Source organism: Brachypodium distachyon, chromosome 1 (assembly GCF_000005505.3).
Source record: "Brachypodium distachyon strain Bd21 chromosome 1, Brachypodium_distachyon_v3.0, whole genome shotgun sequence".
Classification (NCBI taxonomy): domain Eukaryota; kingdom Viridiplantae; phylum Streptophyta; class Magnoliopsida; order Poales; family Poaceae; genus Brachypodium; species Brachypodium distachyon.
Window position 1 is genome coordinate 53,129,059 of NC_016131.3, and position 12,342 is coordinate 53,141,400.

The following is a 12,342-nucleotide window of genomic DNA, read 5'->3' on the forward strand; positions in this document are numbered from 1 at the left end:
CTCGTAAAGTACAATCCGGGAAAACACGGATAACTGAACATACAAGGTAGTCGATTTCGTAAGTTGAACATCGGGATATATCCGCGTGCTTGGCTTAACTGTAACCTTATTTTTTTCACTCGTGTTTACTCGAGTACTTTACTTCGTGATAGCCTTCGTGCTTCTTATTATCATATGGGGGATGCTTCGCTTATTCATAACTTTGGAAATTAATATTAATAGGTTAACTCCACTAGATTTAAATTTTTAGATCCAATTTTCCACATAGGTTTCATTTTTTTTCCATTTATACATTTTTTTCAATGATTATTCTAAGCATTAACAAGTACATCGTATTGGAGAAAAAGACCCCCTTTTATAAGAGCCACAAATCCAACCGTTATGACTTGAACCAGTCAGCACGATAATAGATAAACCACAAAGTTCATATGCATACATCTAGTAGTGTTGGGATTGTCCGAAAATCATAAACATGAAATTTGTGGCTCGTCGTGAATTAACTGACGTGGATCTGTATAAGAGTCAGTTAATTTGGAACGGAGGGAGTACTATTTTCCCACACAACAACAATACATAATAATGCTACTATTGCTAACGATAAAATCTTAAACACAACATCACCAAAACATAATTCTGGAAATTCATATTGATCGATAGTGGGTTAATAAATTTACATTTCTTACATTTAACAATTTCATACATCAGTTCCATACATTTTTTTTTACAGTAATTACTCTAAACACTAACAAGTACTCCCTCCGTTTCATAATTCTTGTCTTAAATTTGCCCAAAAACGGATGTTTCTATTACTAAAAAGTGTGTATATACATGTAATATTTCGACAAGAATTATGAAACGGAGAGAATACTCTCTTTTCGATTACGCAAATATACATAACCCAGAAAAAATAGAGGGTTTTGTTCAGACACACTCAAAAAATAAAAATACTTTTATTTGATTACACAAATATACATGTCCCAAGAAAATATAGGGTTTTGTCCAGACGCGCTCATATAATAAAAAAGCGGGACCTAACAATTACTCCCCACACACACACAACGAAGTATTAGAAACCGCTCGCCTGAGCTTGGCGAAGCAAGCAAAGGAATGGTGTCTTTTAAACCGGTCAACGAGTCTGTGAACTTCCGAGGTGGGACTATTGTCGCCAATCGACTAGGAAATCCGCCACCCTTCCCCTTTCCAATCGATGGCTGGCACCGCCGGGCTGCGATGGTCCAGACGGGCACCGACTGGGACTGCCGAGGCGCTGACGGGGCGCACGGTCGCGGGAGGTGGTTCGCTCTCCACGACGGCGTGCTCTCCTCCACCGCCTCTCCCGCCCCTCGACTCGTCCTCTCGTTGCCGAGCTCGTGGACACCTACCAGCGGCAAGTACGCCCACCGTGTTGATGGGTCAGACGACGAGGTCGTCGGACGGGGGCCGGAGGGAGAACTGCAGGTGGACGGAGGGGGCCGTCTTCCCGCGGCTGGGCGGAGGAGCTTGCCGGAGCGGCGGCGCGGGGCGGAGGATCCCACCGGAGCTCGCTCCCCTCACAGCCTCACTTCCCTCAGCGGCGGCGGCCGGCGGGAGAGCCGTCCGAGAACCCGCGAAATTTTTCCCGTGAGGCGCTCGTGGTAGCTGCTGACTCAACCTGACTCCGCCATGCGCTGCCAGCCGTGCGATTGGAACGTACGGTGGATTGAGGGGCGCAAGGCGCGCCGTGCCTTGGGTATGGCAACTTGGCAAGGCACCGGATCCCGATCCTGGGGAGTGATAGCACAGAGCAGTAGGGCACTAGGGCATCAAGGCCCAAAGTTCCAGAAGCCGAAACCCTCGCAACCTCCCTGGACGCCGTTACTGCCGGCCCCTTCCCCTTCCGATCTTCTCCTCCCCGGGCTCGTCGACGGCAACCGGACGGTCGCCTAGCCGGCAGAAGACTACCACCAACCGCCAGCGCTCTCGGTAAGACCACCTCATCATCATCCTCCCGCTACATGCATGGCCTGATTTTGAATCCATCGTCAATTTGGTGGCTTTGCTTAATCACCGCATTTATTACCCCTACAGCGATGGCTTCGTCGAAGCTGATCCCCGCCTCCTCGAGCTCGGGCGATCTCCCACCGGACGTGCTGTACGAGATCCTGCTGCGCGTCCCCGCCAAGGACCTCTGCCGCCTCCGCGCCGTCTGCCAGGCGTGGCGCGCCCTCACCTCCAACCCGCTCTTCGCCGCGGCGCACAAGTCCTGCCACAAGGCCCTGCTCCTCGCCCTCGCCTACAACAATAGCAATGGCAACGGTGTTGATATCATGGACTTGTCCGGCAATGTCCTTAAGCGGATTCCAAGCACTGAGCCTGAAATTACTCCGGTGGATAACTCTGGCAATGCCGTTGTGCATACCTCGGACACTGAGAATGGCACCCGGGTGCTGCCCACCCATCTTGACCTCGTCATCTTCACTAGAGAGTTCAGTTCCGTGGGTCTCCGGGTACTTAACCCGGCCGCAGGGGCTACTCTCACCTTGCCAACGAGCTTGTCTGAGCAACTGGCGCGTAGGCCAAGGATGCAACACTTCAGCGAAGTGGAGTCGCGTGCTTTTGGGCGAGTATCCTCTACGGGAGAGTATAAGGTGCTCCGCATCACTAGACGTTATTATGAACGTGGTAGGCAGCTATGCGAAGTTATCACTGTTGATGGCATGAACCATGGAAGTTGGAGAGTTAAGCAGAGCCCCCATACCCTATTGGTACTAGTAAAGATATGAGATGTGTGGTCGTTGATGGGGTGGTGTATTTCTTGATTGATTTTCTCGCCTGTTTCTCTTATTCGAGGGTGATGTCTATTGAACCAGGCAGCATAACTTCGTTTAACCTCGAAACAGAGGAGTGGACGGGGACTCTCCGAGGTCCAGCACCGGTGTTCAACTCTATCCAAGAAAGCACGGTGTTAAGTTACGCAGAGCTTAATTTGTGGTTATCATTGGCCGAATTGAATGGCTGCCTAGTAACAGTTCACAATGTTCACTCCGTCTCCATGGACTTATTGTTCCTCACTGATATTGAGAACTGTATCTGGGTTAAAAAATACAGCATGCCTTCACATGTTGCTGAGATGCATGTGCATCCCTTTCTGATATCAGATGATGAAAGGATCTTGTTCAAGCATGGAACCAGATATTTAAAAGGTTATGATCCAAGGAATGGCACCTATGCTGATGCGTTGGAAGTGAGAGATTCCAGATCTATTGCCATCTACACAGGAACCAGATATTGGAAGTGAGAGATTCCAGATCCATATTAATTGTCTCAAATTTGTCCAAATATGGATGTATCTGTGCCTAAAAAGCGTCTAGATACATGTAATATTTCGACAACTAATATGGATCGGAGGGAGTAGTTTTTGTTATTTATCTCGTCCTTTAGATGCAAAACAATGGGTGAGTCAATGTAGCAGTGCTTGCTTCAATGAAGCTCTTGTGCGTCCAAAATAGATCATGTTGTGCCATCCATTTTCTGAGTCATTGCATTTTGGAGTTCCACGTCCCTTCCATCGTGTATTCCATCATAAAGAGTTTTGTTTGTGTCCTGCTTAATTGACATAGCAATTTACCAAATAACTGATGTGTAGTCACGTGATGGGGCACTCCAAATTTTCAGTGGCAATTTGATCCTCTAGATAGATGAAATTGGGAAAGCCAAATCCTTGCACTCTCGAAGCTCTATAGGAAGACTGAACCGAAAATCTTCCATTAAAATGCAGGAACAACACCAACCTGCTGTCTTCATCAGATGGGAAAAAGAACTTGTTTTACCCTCATTCCACGTTTTCCTTCTACAGCAAGCAAGGTTTTTTTGCATCCATGCATCACTCCTTGCCAAAATGTGCGCCCTGGTTTAGAAGAAACCTTTGATTAGAAAAAAACACTGACATACTTCTTACAGCTTTGTTATGAGATGAGAAATTGGCAGTGAATGCATGATAGAATGACACTTCAACAGATGTTGTAGATATGTGCCACCAGAGAGTGCTTGCTTTGGAATAGTGAATACGAAGTCTCTATTGGTCATCTCAAGTATATGCCCGTGAGATAATTCTATTAATCTCTGCAGCTTTAATCTTTAGCTGACAAGACATCATAGGGTAAAGCCTTAAGGAAGTGATATTTACTCTTTCCTAGTTGTCTCAGTTTGATGTGATTCTTGAAAATTATCAGAAGTTTGCTAGAACTATATGTTTCATGTTTTGATAGAAAGGCCACCAGTGATTATCATCATAAACACGCAACATCATCAGTCTAAGCTGCTGTGCTAGCTCCAGTTAGCAAACTCGGTATAAAATTATCAGGAGTGTGGTGGCGGAGTTGTGGTCTTTCGTCTGGTTTTCCTCTATTGAAATGAGCTGTTTATATCATTTTTTTGATCTTGTTTCCGTTATCTATATCATTTCTCTTCAACTTGATGGACTAGTAGGAATCCCCTGCCCTCTAACGAGGTTGCTCAACAAATATTATTATTAATGTTTTTTTCTAACAATTACAGTATTTGAAAAGAAATGGAACCTTGTATGCAAACAAGGTGATGCACTGTACATATTGACCTTTTATGATTTCAGTTCACTCCAATTTCGAAGGGAAAATAATACACCGCCGACGACTCATTCTGCTCTTGTTTGCCATACTCAAGAATAATTCAATGGCATTAGTGACCAAGGCATCTACAAGTGTTTATTTGTTTTCAGTTTCCATATCTGCTGTTCTGTACACTGAAGGAAGAAGCTCAAACTTAATTCTGTAGACTGAGCCGTTGCAGGAAGCTGTTCATTGAGTAAAACTTCACGTCGGATTTGTGGCAAATTGTTAACATTGTCTGGGGAGCCAGTTAATATAATTTTATTTCTTTGGACAAGTGCACTTATCTGGTTGAGTTTTGGAACTGATTCTTCTATTTTGTTTTGATACTTCCTGTGGGACATATTCATACGTGAAGTAGCTGATATTATGACATGTCCCTGTCAAGTTTATATTGGGCACTTAAGAGAAACTATTTGATTCTGTCTCATACCAGTGGTGCATCTGCGGTGGGCGGCTGACAAGATTTAGTTCCATGAATTAGAGAGATCTATACACACTATGTGCTATCAAGCACTACAAACAGAAGTGTGTTTGCATTGCTTCAGTGATCAAGTGGGACAAAATATGAGCAACCAAAACCTTGGTCAAAATTTTGACTGACCATGTTCTGAAGATGTTGGCTAGGCTCATACGAAGCCAGGTGCCCGAAATGTATTGTGTAGCTGTGATGAATATCATTGTCCAGCCTTGAAAGTTATAAGCACCAGGAACATTTTTGGTTTGCATTTGGTGAACAGATATTTTTATCTTTTTTTTAGGGAGTGAATGGCTCATTTTCACTCTACCATGCAATTGTAGTCTTGAAAGTCTATAAAAATTCCTTAATAAAGGGAAATTCCTTTAAACGGACGCGGTGGGCCTGAATTGACGATGCAGCAAGGCTGAGTCCGGCCCATATATTCCTACGAGCACCTCAGTTTCTTTTTTTTCGAGGGAGCACCCTTAGTTTTTACTGCAGTTTACCAAGTCTAAAAACCCCCGACCGGTGACCACTGACGGCTGCCGCTCCCCGCCGCCTAGCGACGGGACCTCCTGATTGTGTCGCCGCCTTGGCTAGCAGTCGCGACATGAAATGTGCTGTCGTCGATCAGGTGGTGTATTTTTGATGTATTTAAGGGCATCCTCAACAAGTATTTCTTGATATCGTTGGCTATATAACAGTTTACAATATTGAGTCCATCTCTATAGACTTATAGTTTCTGATCGATTTTGAAACAGGTATATGGGGAAAAAAGTGTACAGCATGCCTCCCTTTTTCTTTTCTTTTTTTAATAAAAAACCGGAATTACTCCTGCCTTACTGGAGCCCGAGCTAACATATCAATAATTCAATATGCATGGTTGCCAAGAAAAAATACATATCAATATGCATCAAGGCCCAAAGACCCGGAAAGCCTGAATGGGCTGTGCGGCAGTAGATAGCACAAAGCAGTAGTGCGCCAAGGCCCAGATTCACATAAGCTAAAACCCTAGCAAGACTCCTCGACGGCTGGACGCACGATTTTACTCCCGGCCGCTTGCCCCTCCCCCTCCGATATTCTGGTTCTTGTCGGCGGCGACCGGACAGTCGCATATTGCCCAGCCGGCGGACGACTACCCACCGCCGGCGCTCTCGGTAAGACCAACCACCTCCTCCTCCTCCAGTCCTTCTCCCACTATACCATGCTCTGATTTTGAATCCATTATCACCTTGGTGGCATGCATCCCTACAGCGATGGCTTCGTCGAAGCTGAGCCCCGCCGCCTCGAGCTCGGGCGATCTCCCCCCGGACGCGCTGTACGAGATCCTGCTGCGCGTCCCCGCCAAGGACCTCTGCCGCCTCCGCGCCGTCTGCCAGGCGTGGCGCGCCCTCACCTCCGACCCACTCTTCGCCGCGGCGCACAAGTCCTGCCACACGGCCCTGCTCCTCGCTCTCGACTACAACAGTAACAATGGCAGCGGCGTTGATATTATGGACTTGTCCGGCAATGTCCTTAAGCGGATTCCAAGCACCGGGCCTGAAATTAATTTTGTGGATAGTTCTTCTGGCGAGGTCGTCAAGCATCTTTCGAACGCTGAGAATGGCACCCGGGTGCTGCCCGCCCATCTTGACTGTCTGCTTCACTAGAGAGTACGCTCCCTTGGGCCTCTGTTTACTTAACCCGGCCACTGGGGCTACTCTCACCTTGCCAGCGTGCCTCTCTGAGGAACTGGCACGTGATCCACAGATGAAGGACTGCTCAACGAAAGCTATGCCGTGTGCTTTCGGGCAAGTCTCCTCCACGGGAGAGTACAAGCTGCTCCGCGTCACTAGACTTGGAGATGAACCTCATAGGCAGCTATGCGAGGTTATCACTGTTGATGGCACGAACCATGGAAGGCGGAGAAAAACGCAGAGCCCCACATCGTCTATTGGTTCCAGTGACGAGATTAGATGGGTGGTCGTTGATGGGGTGGTTTATTTCCTGTTGATTTTTTTACCTCTTTCTGTAATTCGAGGGTGATGACTGTTGTACCAGGCAGCATAACTTCATTTAACCTCGAAACAGAGGAGTGGATGGGGACTCTTCCAGGTCCAGCATCAGTGCTCAAGTTTATCCAAGAAAGCACTGAGTTCAGTTACATGGACCTTAATATGCAGTTATCATTGGCAGAATTGAATGGCTTCCTAGTAACAGTTCACAATGTTCATTACGTCTCTATGGACTTATGGTTCCTCATTGATATTGAGAAAGGTATCTGGGTTAAAAAATACAGCATGCCTTCACAGCTTGCTGGGTTCCGTGTGCGTCCATTTCTGATATCAGATGATGGAAGAATCTTGTTCAAGCATGGAACCAGATATTTACAAGGTTATGATCCAAGGACTGGCACCTATTCTCATGCGTTGGAAGTGATAGATACCAGATCTATTGCCATCTACACTGGAAATCTGCTGAGCTTATAGATTAGCTCTTACTGATAATGTGGGTATTTTATTGTACTTTCTGTTATTTATCTTGTCTTTTAGATGCAAAACAATGGGCGAGTCAATGTATCAGTGCATGCGTCACGAATTACTAGTGTGCTTCCAAAATAGATCATGCTGTGTCATTTATTTTCTGAGTTCTTGCATTTTGGAGTTCCTTGTCCCTTCCATCTTTTATTCCATCATAAATACTTTTTTGCGTCCTACTGCTAAATTGACACAACATTTACCAAATAACTGATGTGCATTAATCAGATGATGGGGCACTATGAATTTTCAGAGGAAATTTGATCGTCTAGGTAAATTAAATTGGTTAAACCGATACCTTGTACTCTTGAAACTCTGTAGAAAGACTGAACCGAAAATCTCAATTATTAATAGTACAACATTTTTTTAAAACTTGTTATCTTTTAGTCCGTAGCAACGCACGGTTATTGTGATAGTTATATAGTAATACTTAATGTTGTTTGTCTTATATATGCGAACCAGTTAGTTGTGCAGCATCAATGAAAATTTACTTTTATGCTTTCGAAGAGAATACATTCATGAGAATTTTTCGTAATTCATGTTCATGCTCATTTTGCAATCCATGGTAAGGACCAAAGAGTTTGTTTATAGGTTACTGTGGTCTCATTTTTATTGTTGATCGTAAAGAAGTCTTGAGTCTTGACAATGGTTTTCAAAACATAATACTTTGTGCCTAGAAAAACACTCAACCAGCTAGGGAAGTAAGAGGAGTTTGCTACAAAAATATGAGTATAGGACTACTACTCAATTCCTTTGTTAGAGTGAATAGTGAATTTGGCCACCAAGCAACATCTGGTTTATTCTTTCTGAATTACAAAGAGGTTTCTCACTTAGTCGCTTCTATTCATATCATATCAAAGATCGGAGTTCCTTCTATCATTTTTCATGCACTTTTAAATGGTCTCTTATCCAGATATGTTTTCTGAAGATGTGGACATTGTGCACAATCTTCTTTAGTTATTAGCATTAGGTGAGGAATGGTAGAATGATAAGGGATTTACCAGATATGTGAATATGTTATACTGATTTAGTTCTATGCAAGGTAGAGTGATAAGGGATTTACCAGACATGTGAATATGTTATACTGATATTGCATTGGAATGATTAATTTGAAGTCTACTGCGTACATAGAATGCAATGCATGATGGAGTGCATTATTTATTACCTTAATATATGTGCCTGAGATAGTTCAATTAATATTTCCTTGTTTAGCTCACATCTTAGGTGTGCACATGCATGCTTCACAAAAAGTCTTGTATGATTCTTGAAAATTTGTTAGGAGCTTTCTCAAACAAGATGTTTCATGTTGTAGTAATATAAAATTAATGTTTCCTAATAACTGTTTTAACAGAAAGATTTGAACCTTGTGCATGAACAAATTGATGGTTTTGATCATATGTACTCACTTGTTCCGCTTTTATTCCACTCCATGACTCCAAGTCTGTTGGCGGCAAAAATTAACAAACTCCTGATGGGTTGATCAACTTCCCCAGGACACTGTGGACTGTTGATGGGAAATACATAGTCAGGAACAACAAGATGACATCACTGGCCAAGGAAATTTGCAAGTTTGTTTTTTCCATCTGAATTCTGAAATGTAATGATGGTCAGGGAGCAGTTTTTTCTGTTGTCGGAAAGGAGCTCAAATTCTTCTTTTTCAATGCGGTGAGAAGCTAAAATTCTTTCTTTTTTTGTGGGAAGAAGCTCAAATTCAACTCCCAAGACTCTGGCTTTGTGCATGACGGCTGTTCTGGATAATTAGAGATGAGAAATCTTGCTGCGATTGGTTTATATTTAGGAAATCTTCTGCGTTTGTGTAATTTGATGTAGTAGCAGGCTAGCACTAGCAGTGCTGTATAATATGCTGCTGCTCACTTTGATTTTATCTACTACAAGTCTCGTAATATGTTTCTACTCAGTTTAGTTTGTATGCAATCAACTTTGCGGGGTGCTAACATTTATTTTAAGAAAGCGGCAAAAAGATTGCCTAGTTATATGTTGATGCAGAATGCTGACTCCTGCCGTGGATTAATAGTGGTTAATGTTTGTTTTTTCTTCACGTGATCTTGCATAGTTGTAAAGCCTAGTTATATGTCGATGCAGAATGCTGACTCCTGCCGTGGATTAATAGTGGTTAATGTTTGTTTTTTCTTCACGTGATCTTGCATAGTTGTAAATCCATGATGCTGCTAGATAGCTTCACTTTGCAATGTATTTGCCGGTACAAAGTAAGGGGTACTTGCCCACAAACTTCTCCAGTAATCCTAATAATGGAGTTAGAAGCTGTCCTGCAAAAAAATCCTGGCATTTGGTGTTGTTTCGGGGAGATGTTGCTGGGTTTTTGCACTAGTTGCTCAATCCATTGCTTGTTTTGCTCTAACCAGCTCCACCATAACCACTTACCTCAAGTTTCTTTTCTTCATTTATGAGCATCCTACCTGCAGCGGACGAGCTCGAATGCTTGATCAAGAATCGGACTAGATGGCCCTCATTCACCAAGGTCTTCCTCGCTACAGATGCCACCAAGAACAGGAAAGGTATGCTTCGCTCCTAGTCAATTTGAGGTTCCTTCTCTCACGTGATTTCGCTCGCCTGTTAATTCTACTTCCTTGCGCGAGGAAAACGGGATTCAAACCTATGATACCCTTCGACCCCTGTCCGTCCGTTTCTGAAGGTGGTGGTCGGGGCGGGCGGCCTTCCTCTCCGCGGGGCGGTGTCCTCCGGCGCGGCGGCTTCCATGGTGGGCGGCCAAGCTTCGCCGTTGTTCCTGGCTCGGCTCTGGTGCTCGCCGGTGGACTGCAGGTGCTCGGACGCTGGTGGTCGCCTGGATCTGGCGCTTCGCGGCTGGATCCGGCGGTGGGCAGCGTCCCGAGGTCGTGACGGGCATCTTGCTCGCCGGCGTGGGATCTAGGGCGGCGCTCCCTAGTGGTGGTTTGTGTGCCATCCCTTGCTGTCTCTGTGCTCTCCTCTTCTGTTTGTGCGGGTGGTTTGGGCCGTCGCACTTCCTTGCTATCGCTAGGTGCTTCCTTTGCCATGGATTGTTGGGGTTGGGTGAAAGCCCAGGCTGGCGACTGCCGGTGCTGACAATGACGACGCCCTCCTTCGAGGCATTGTAGTGGCCCCTACCACGAATTCGGGTGAAAACCCTAGGTCCTTTGGACCGGGCAGCAGCGGCACGTCTGTGTCACAGGCTGCTTGGAGACGTTGCCTTGGATTCATGGTTTCCCCGGCAGATTGGGTGGTCTCTGGTTGATGGCGGCCAGCAGCACTTCTTGGCTTTCGTCTTCGGTCATCGCCGACCCTATGTTTCATGCTTTGTGATGAGCTTCGCCCTCCTGTTGCCGGCCTTGGCTGCTTGGTTTCTTTCGACGGCGTGAATGGCCAGTTTCTGTTCGCAATCCTCGGGGTGTCATACGGCGGTCAAGGTTCGTGTGCGTTGAGGTCTCGACTTCGCAACGCCCTTCGACCTGGTGAGGTCTCGCGGTAGAGTGAAGTCCTTCCACCTTGCCGTTACACTCGTTGGCATGTTGCTCTATTTGGCCATGGCGATGACTTCTTAGTGGCAAAGATGCTTGTGCGTTGCAATGTCTCGGTGCTGTGTAGCCTTTCGATGGCATTTGGAGTACTCCTCTGGCATGCATGTGTTCTTTGTTGTGGCGATGGTGGTCGTGTAAGCCTCTCAGTTGCTCTGTTTTTAACTCTTGTAGCTTCTTCGGCAGCTTGGCCTTGTTCTCTTCTTCGATCTTAATTAATGAAAAGCAGCGCTGCTGAGTTTTCGTAAAAAAAACCCCATCATATAATCTTCTTGTATGTCGATTCAGGCACCTAGCAAACCAAGGCCTTAAGCCACGTAAAGCCATACCTCCAAGTTGTTGATCGGAATTGGATGTGCATGCCAGGTTGGTTGCCCGAAGATCCATTGCGTAAGTCGTAGTGCGTGTACAGGCGGCAAGTATAGAACCCCTTCCCCAAGATGATCGAGCTCGCTAGCAACTTCGAACATTTTCGATGACGTCACAAGAAGGAATGTTATTACGATGTTGCAAACGTACAGTAGAAATATTACAAATTAAGGTTTTTGTGCTGCAACGGTGGATTCTGACTTAGTCAGATCAAACTGTTTAGGAGACATCAATCAGATCAGCTGAGACGGCTACCGGGTCAATCTTGTATAGAGTTAGACCCAGAGCTGTGGTGAAGAGCATTGTGTACTTCATGGTTGACGAGGCGGAGGACGACGGCGGTATGCGTAAAGACTCCATAGCTTCCTTCGACCTTGACACCGAGGATTGGACGCCGGCTCTCCTCCTAGGCCCCCAGGGAGGCCGCCTACCCAACTGGGAGAAGGTAAACAGAATCGAGCTAGGTGAGCTAAGGGCGTGTTTGGTTTCCCTGAGGCGCAGCTACTGCATCGCAGCCAGGATACGGCACGCCGGCTGCATGCACGGGGGCTGCGAGCCAGCTCTGCATCCGCGTGTTTGGCGTTGCTGCACCGATGCGCTGCATGCGGGTTGGCAACGGCCGGCGAGCGGCCGGCGGCTGGATTTGAGGACGAATCGGCAGAATTGGAAGAGGATCTCGGCCGGTGACGGGATTCCGGAGTGGGGTTTGTCCAGCAACAGGATTCGGTAGAGGAGCTGGGCCGCCGGCTGGATTCGGGAGAGGAGGTGCCGGCGGCGCGATTCGGGAGAGGAGGAGCAATACGCGGCCGGCGGCGGCGTGGACAGAGTGCGGCTGGCGA

At 46.1% G+C, this 12,342-nt stretch overlaps 2 protein-coding genes and 1 pseudogene across 2 annotated transcripts; all 3 read left to right on the top strand.

Annotated features, from left to right (window-relative positions):
- The first annotated feature begins 1,473 nt into the window (after positions 1-1,473).
- LOC112271052 (F-box/LRR-repeat/kelch-repeat protein At2g27520-like) lies at positions 1,474-2,856 on the top strand. Its single transcript, XM_024459959.1, has 2 exons — positions 1,474-1,962; positions 2,068-2,856. The coding sequence occupies exon 2, from the start codon at positions 2,070-2,072 to the stop codon at positions 2,760-2,762; it is 693 nt and encodes a 230-aa protein (XP_024315727.1). The 5' UTR covers positions 1,474-1,962; positions 2,068-2,069; the 3' UTR covers positions 2,763-2,856.
- Positions 2,857-6,081: 3,225 nt separating this feature from the next.
- Positions 6,082-9,597, top strand: LOC104582280 (annotated as a pseudogene).
- Positions 9,598-9,956: 359 nt separating this feature from the next.
- LOC112271058 lies at positions 9,957-11,319 on the top strand. The gene is made up of 2 exons (XM_024459966.1): positions 9,957-10,138; positions 10,276-11,319. Exons 1-2 carry the CDS (start codon positions 10,083-10,085, stop codon positions 10,715-10,717), a joined length of 498 nt encoding a protein of 165 aa, XP_024315734.1. The 5' UTR covers positions 9,957-10,082; the 3' UTR covers positions 10,718-11,319.
- The last annotated feature ends 1,023 nt before the right edge of the window (positions 11,320-12,342 follow it).

Bases quoted from the DNA above. Each gene is read 5' to 3' on its own strand.
- LOC112271052 (XM_024459959.1), top strand. From the start codon at position 2,070: ATGGCTTCGTCGAAGCTGATCCCCGCCTCCTCGAGCTCGGGCGATCTC.
- LOC112271058 (XM_024459966.1), top strand. From the start codon at position 10,083: ATGGCCCTCATTCACCAAGGTCTTCCTCGCTACAGATGCCACCAAGAA. The intron at 10,139-10,275 runs GTATGCTTCGCT...CCGTTTCTGAAG, and splicing joins TGCCACCAAGAACAGGAAAG to GTGGTGGTCGGGGCGGGCGG.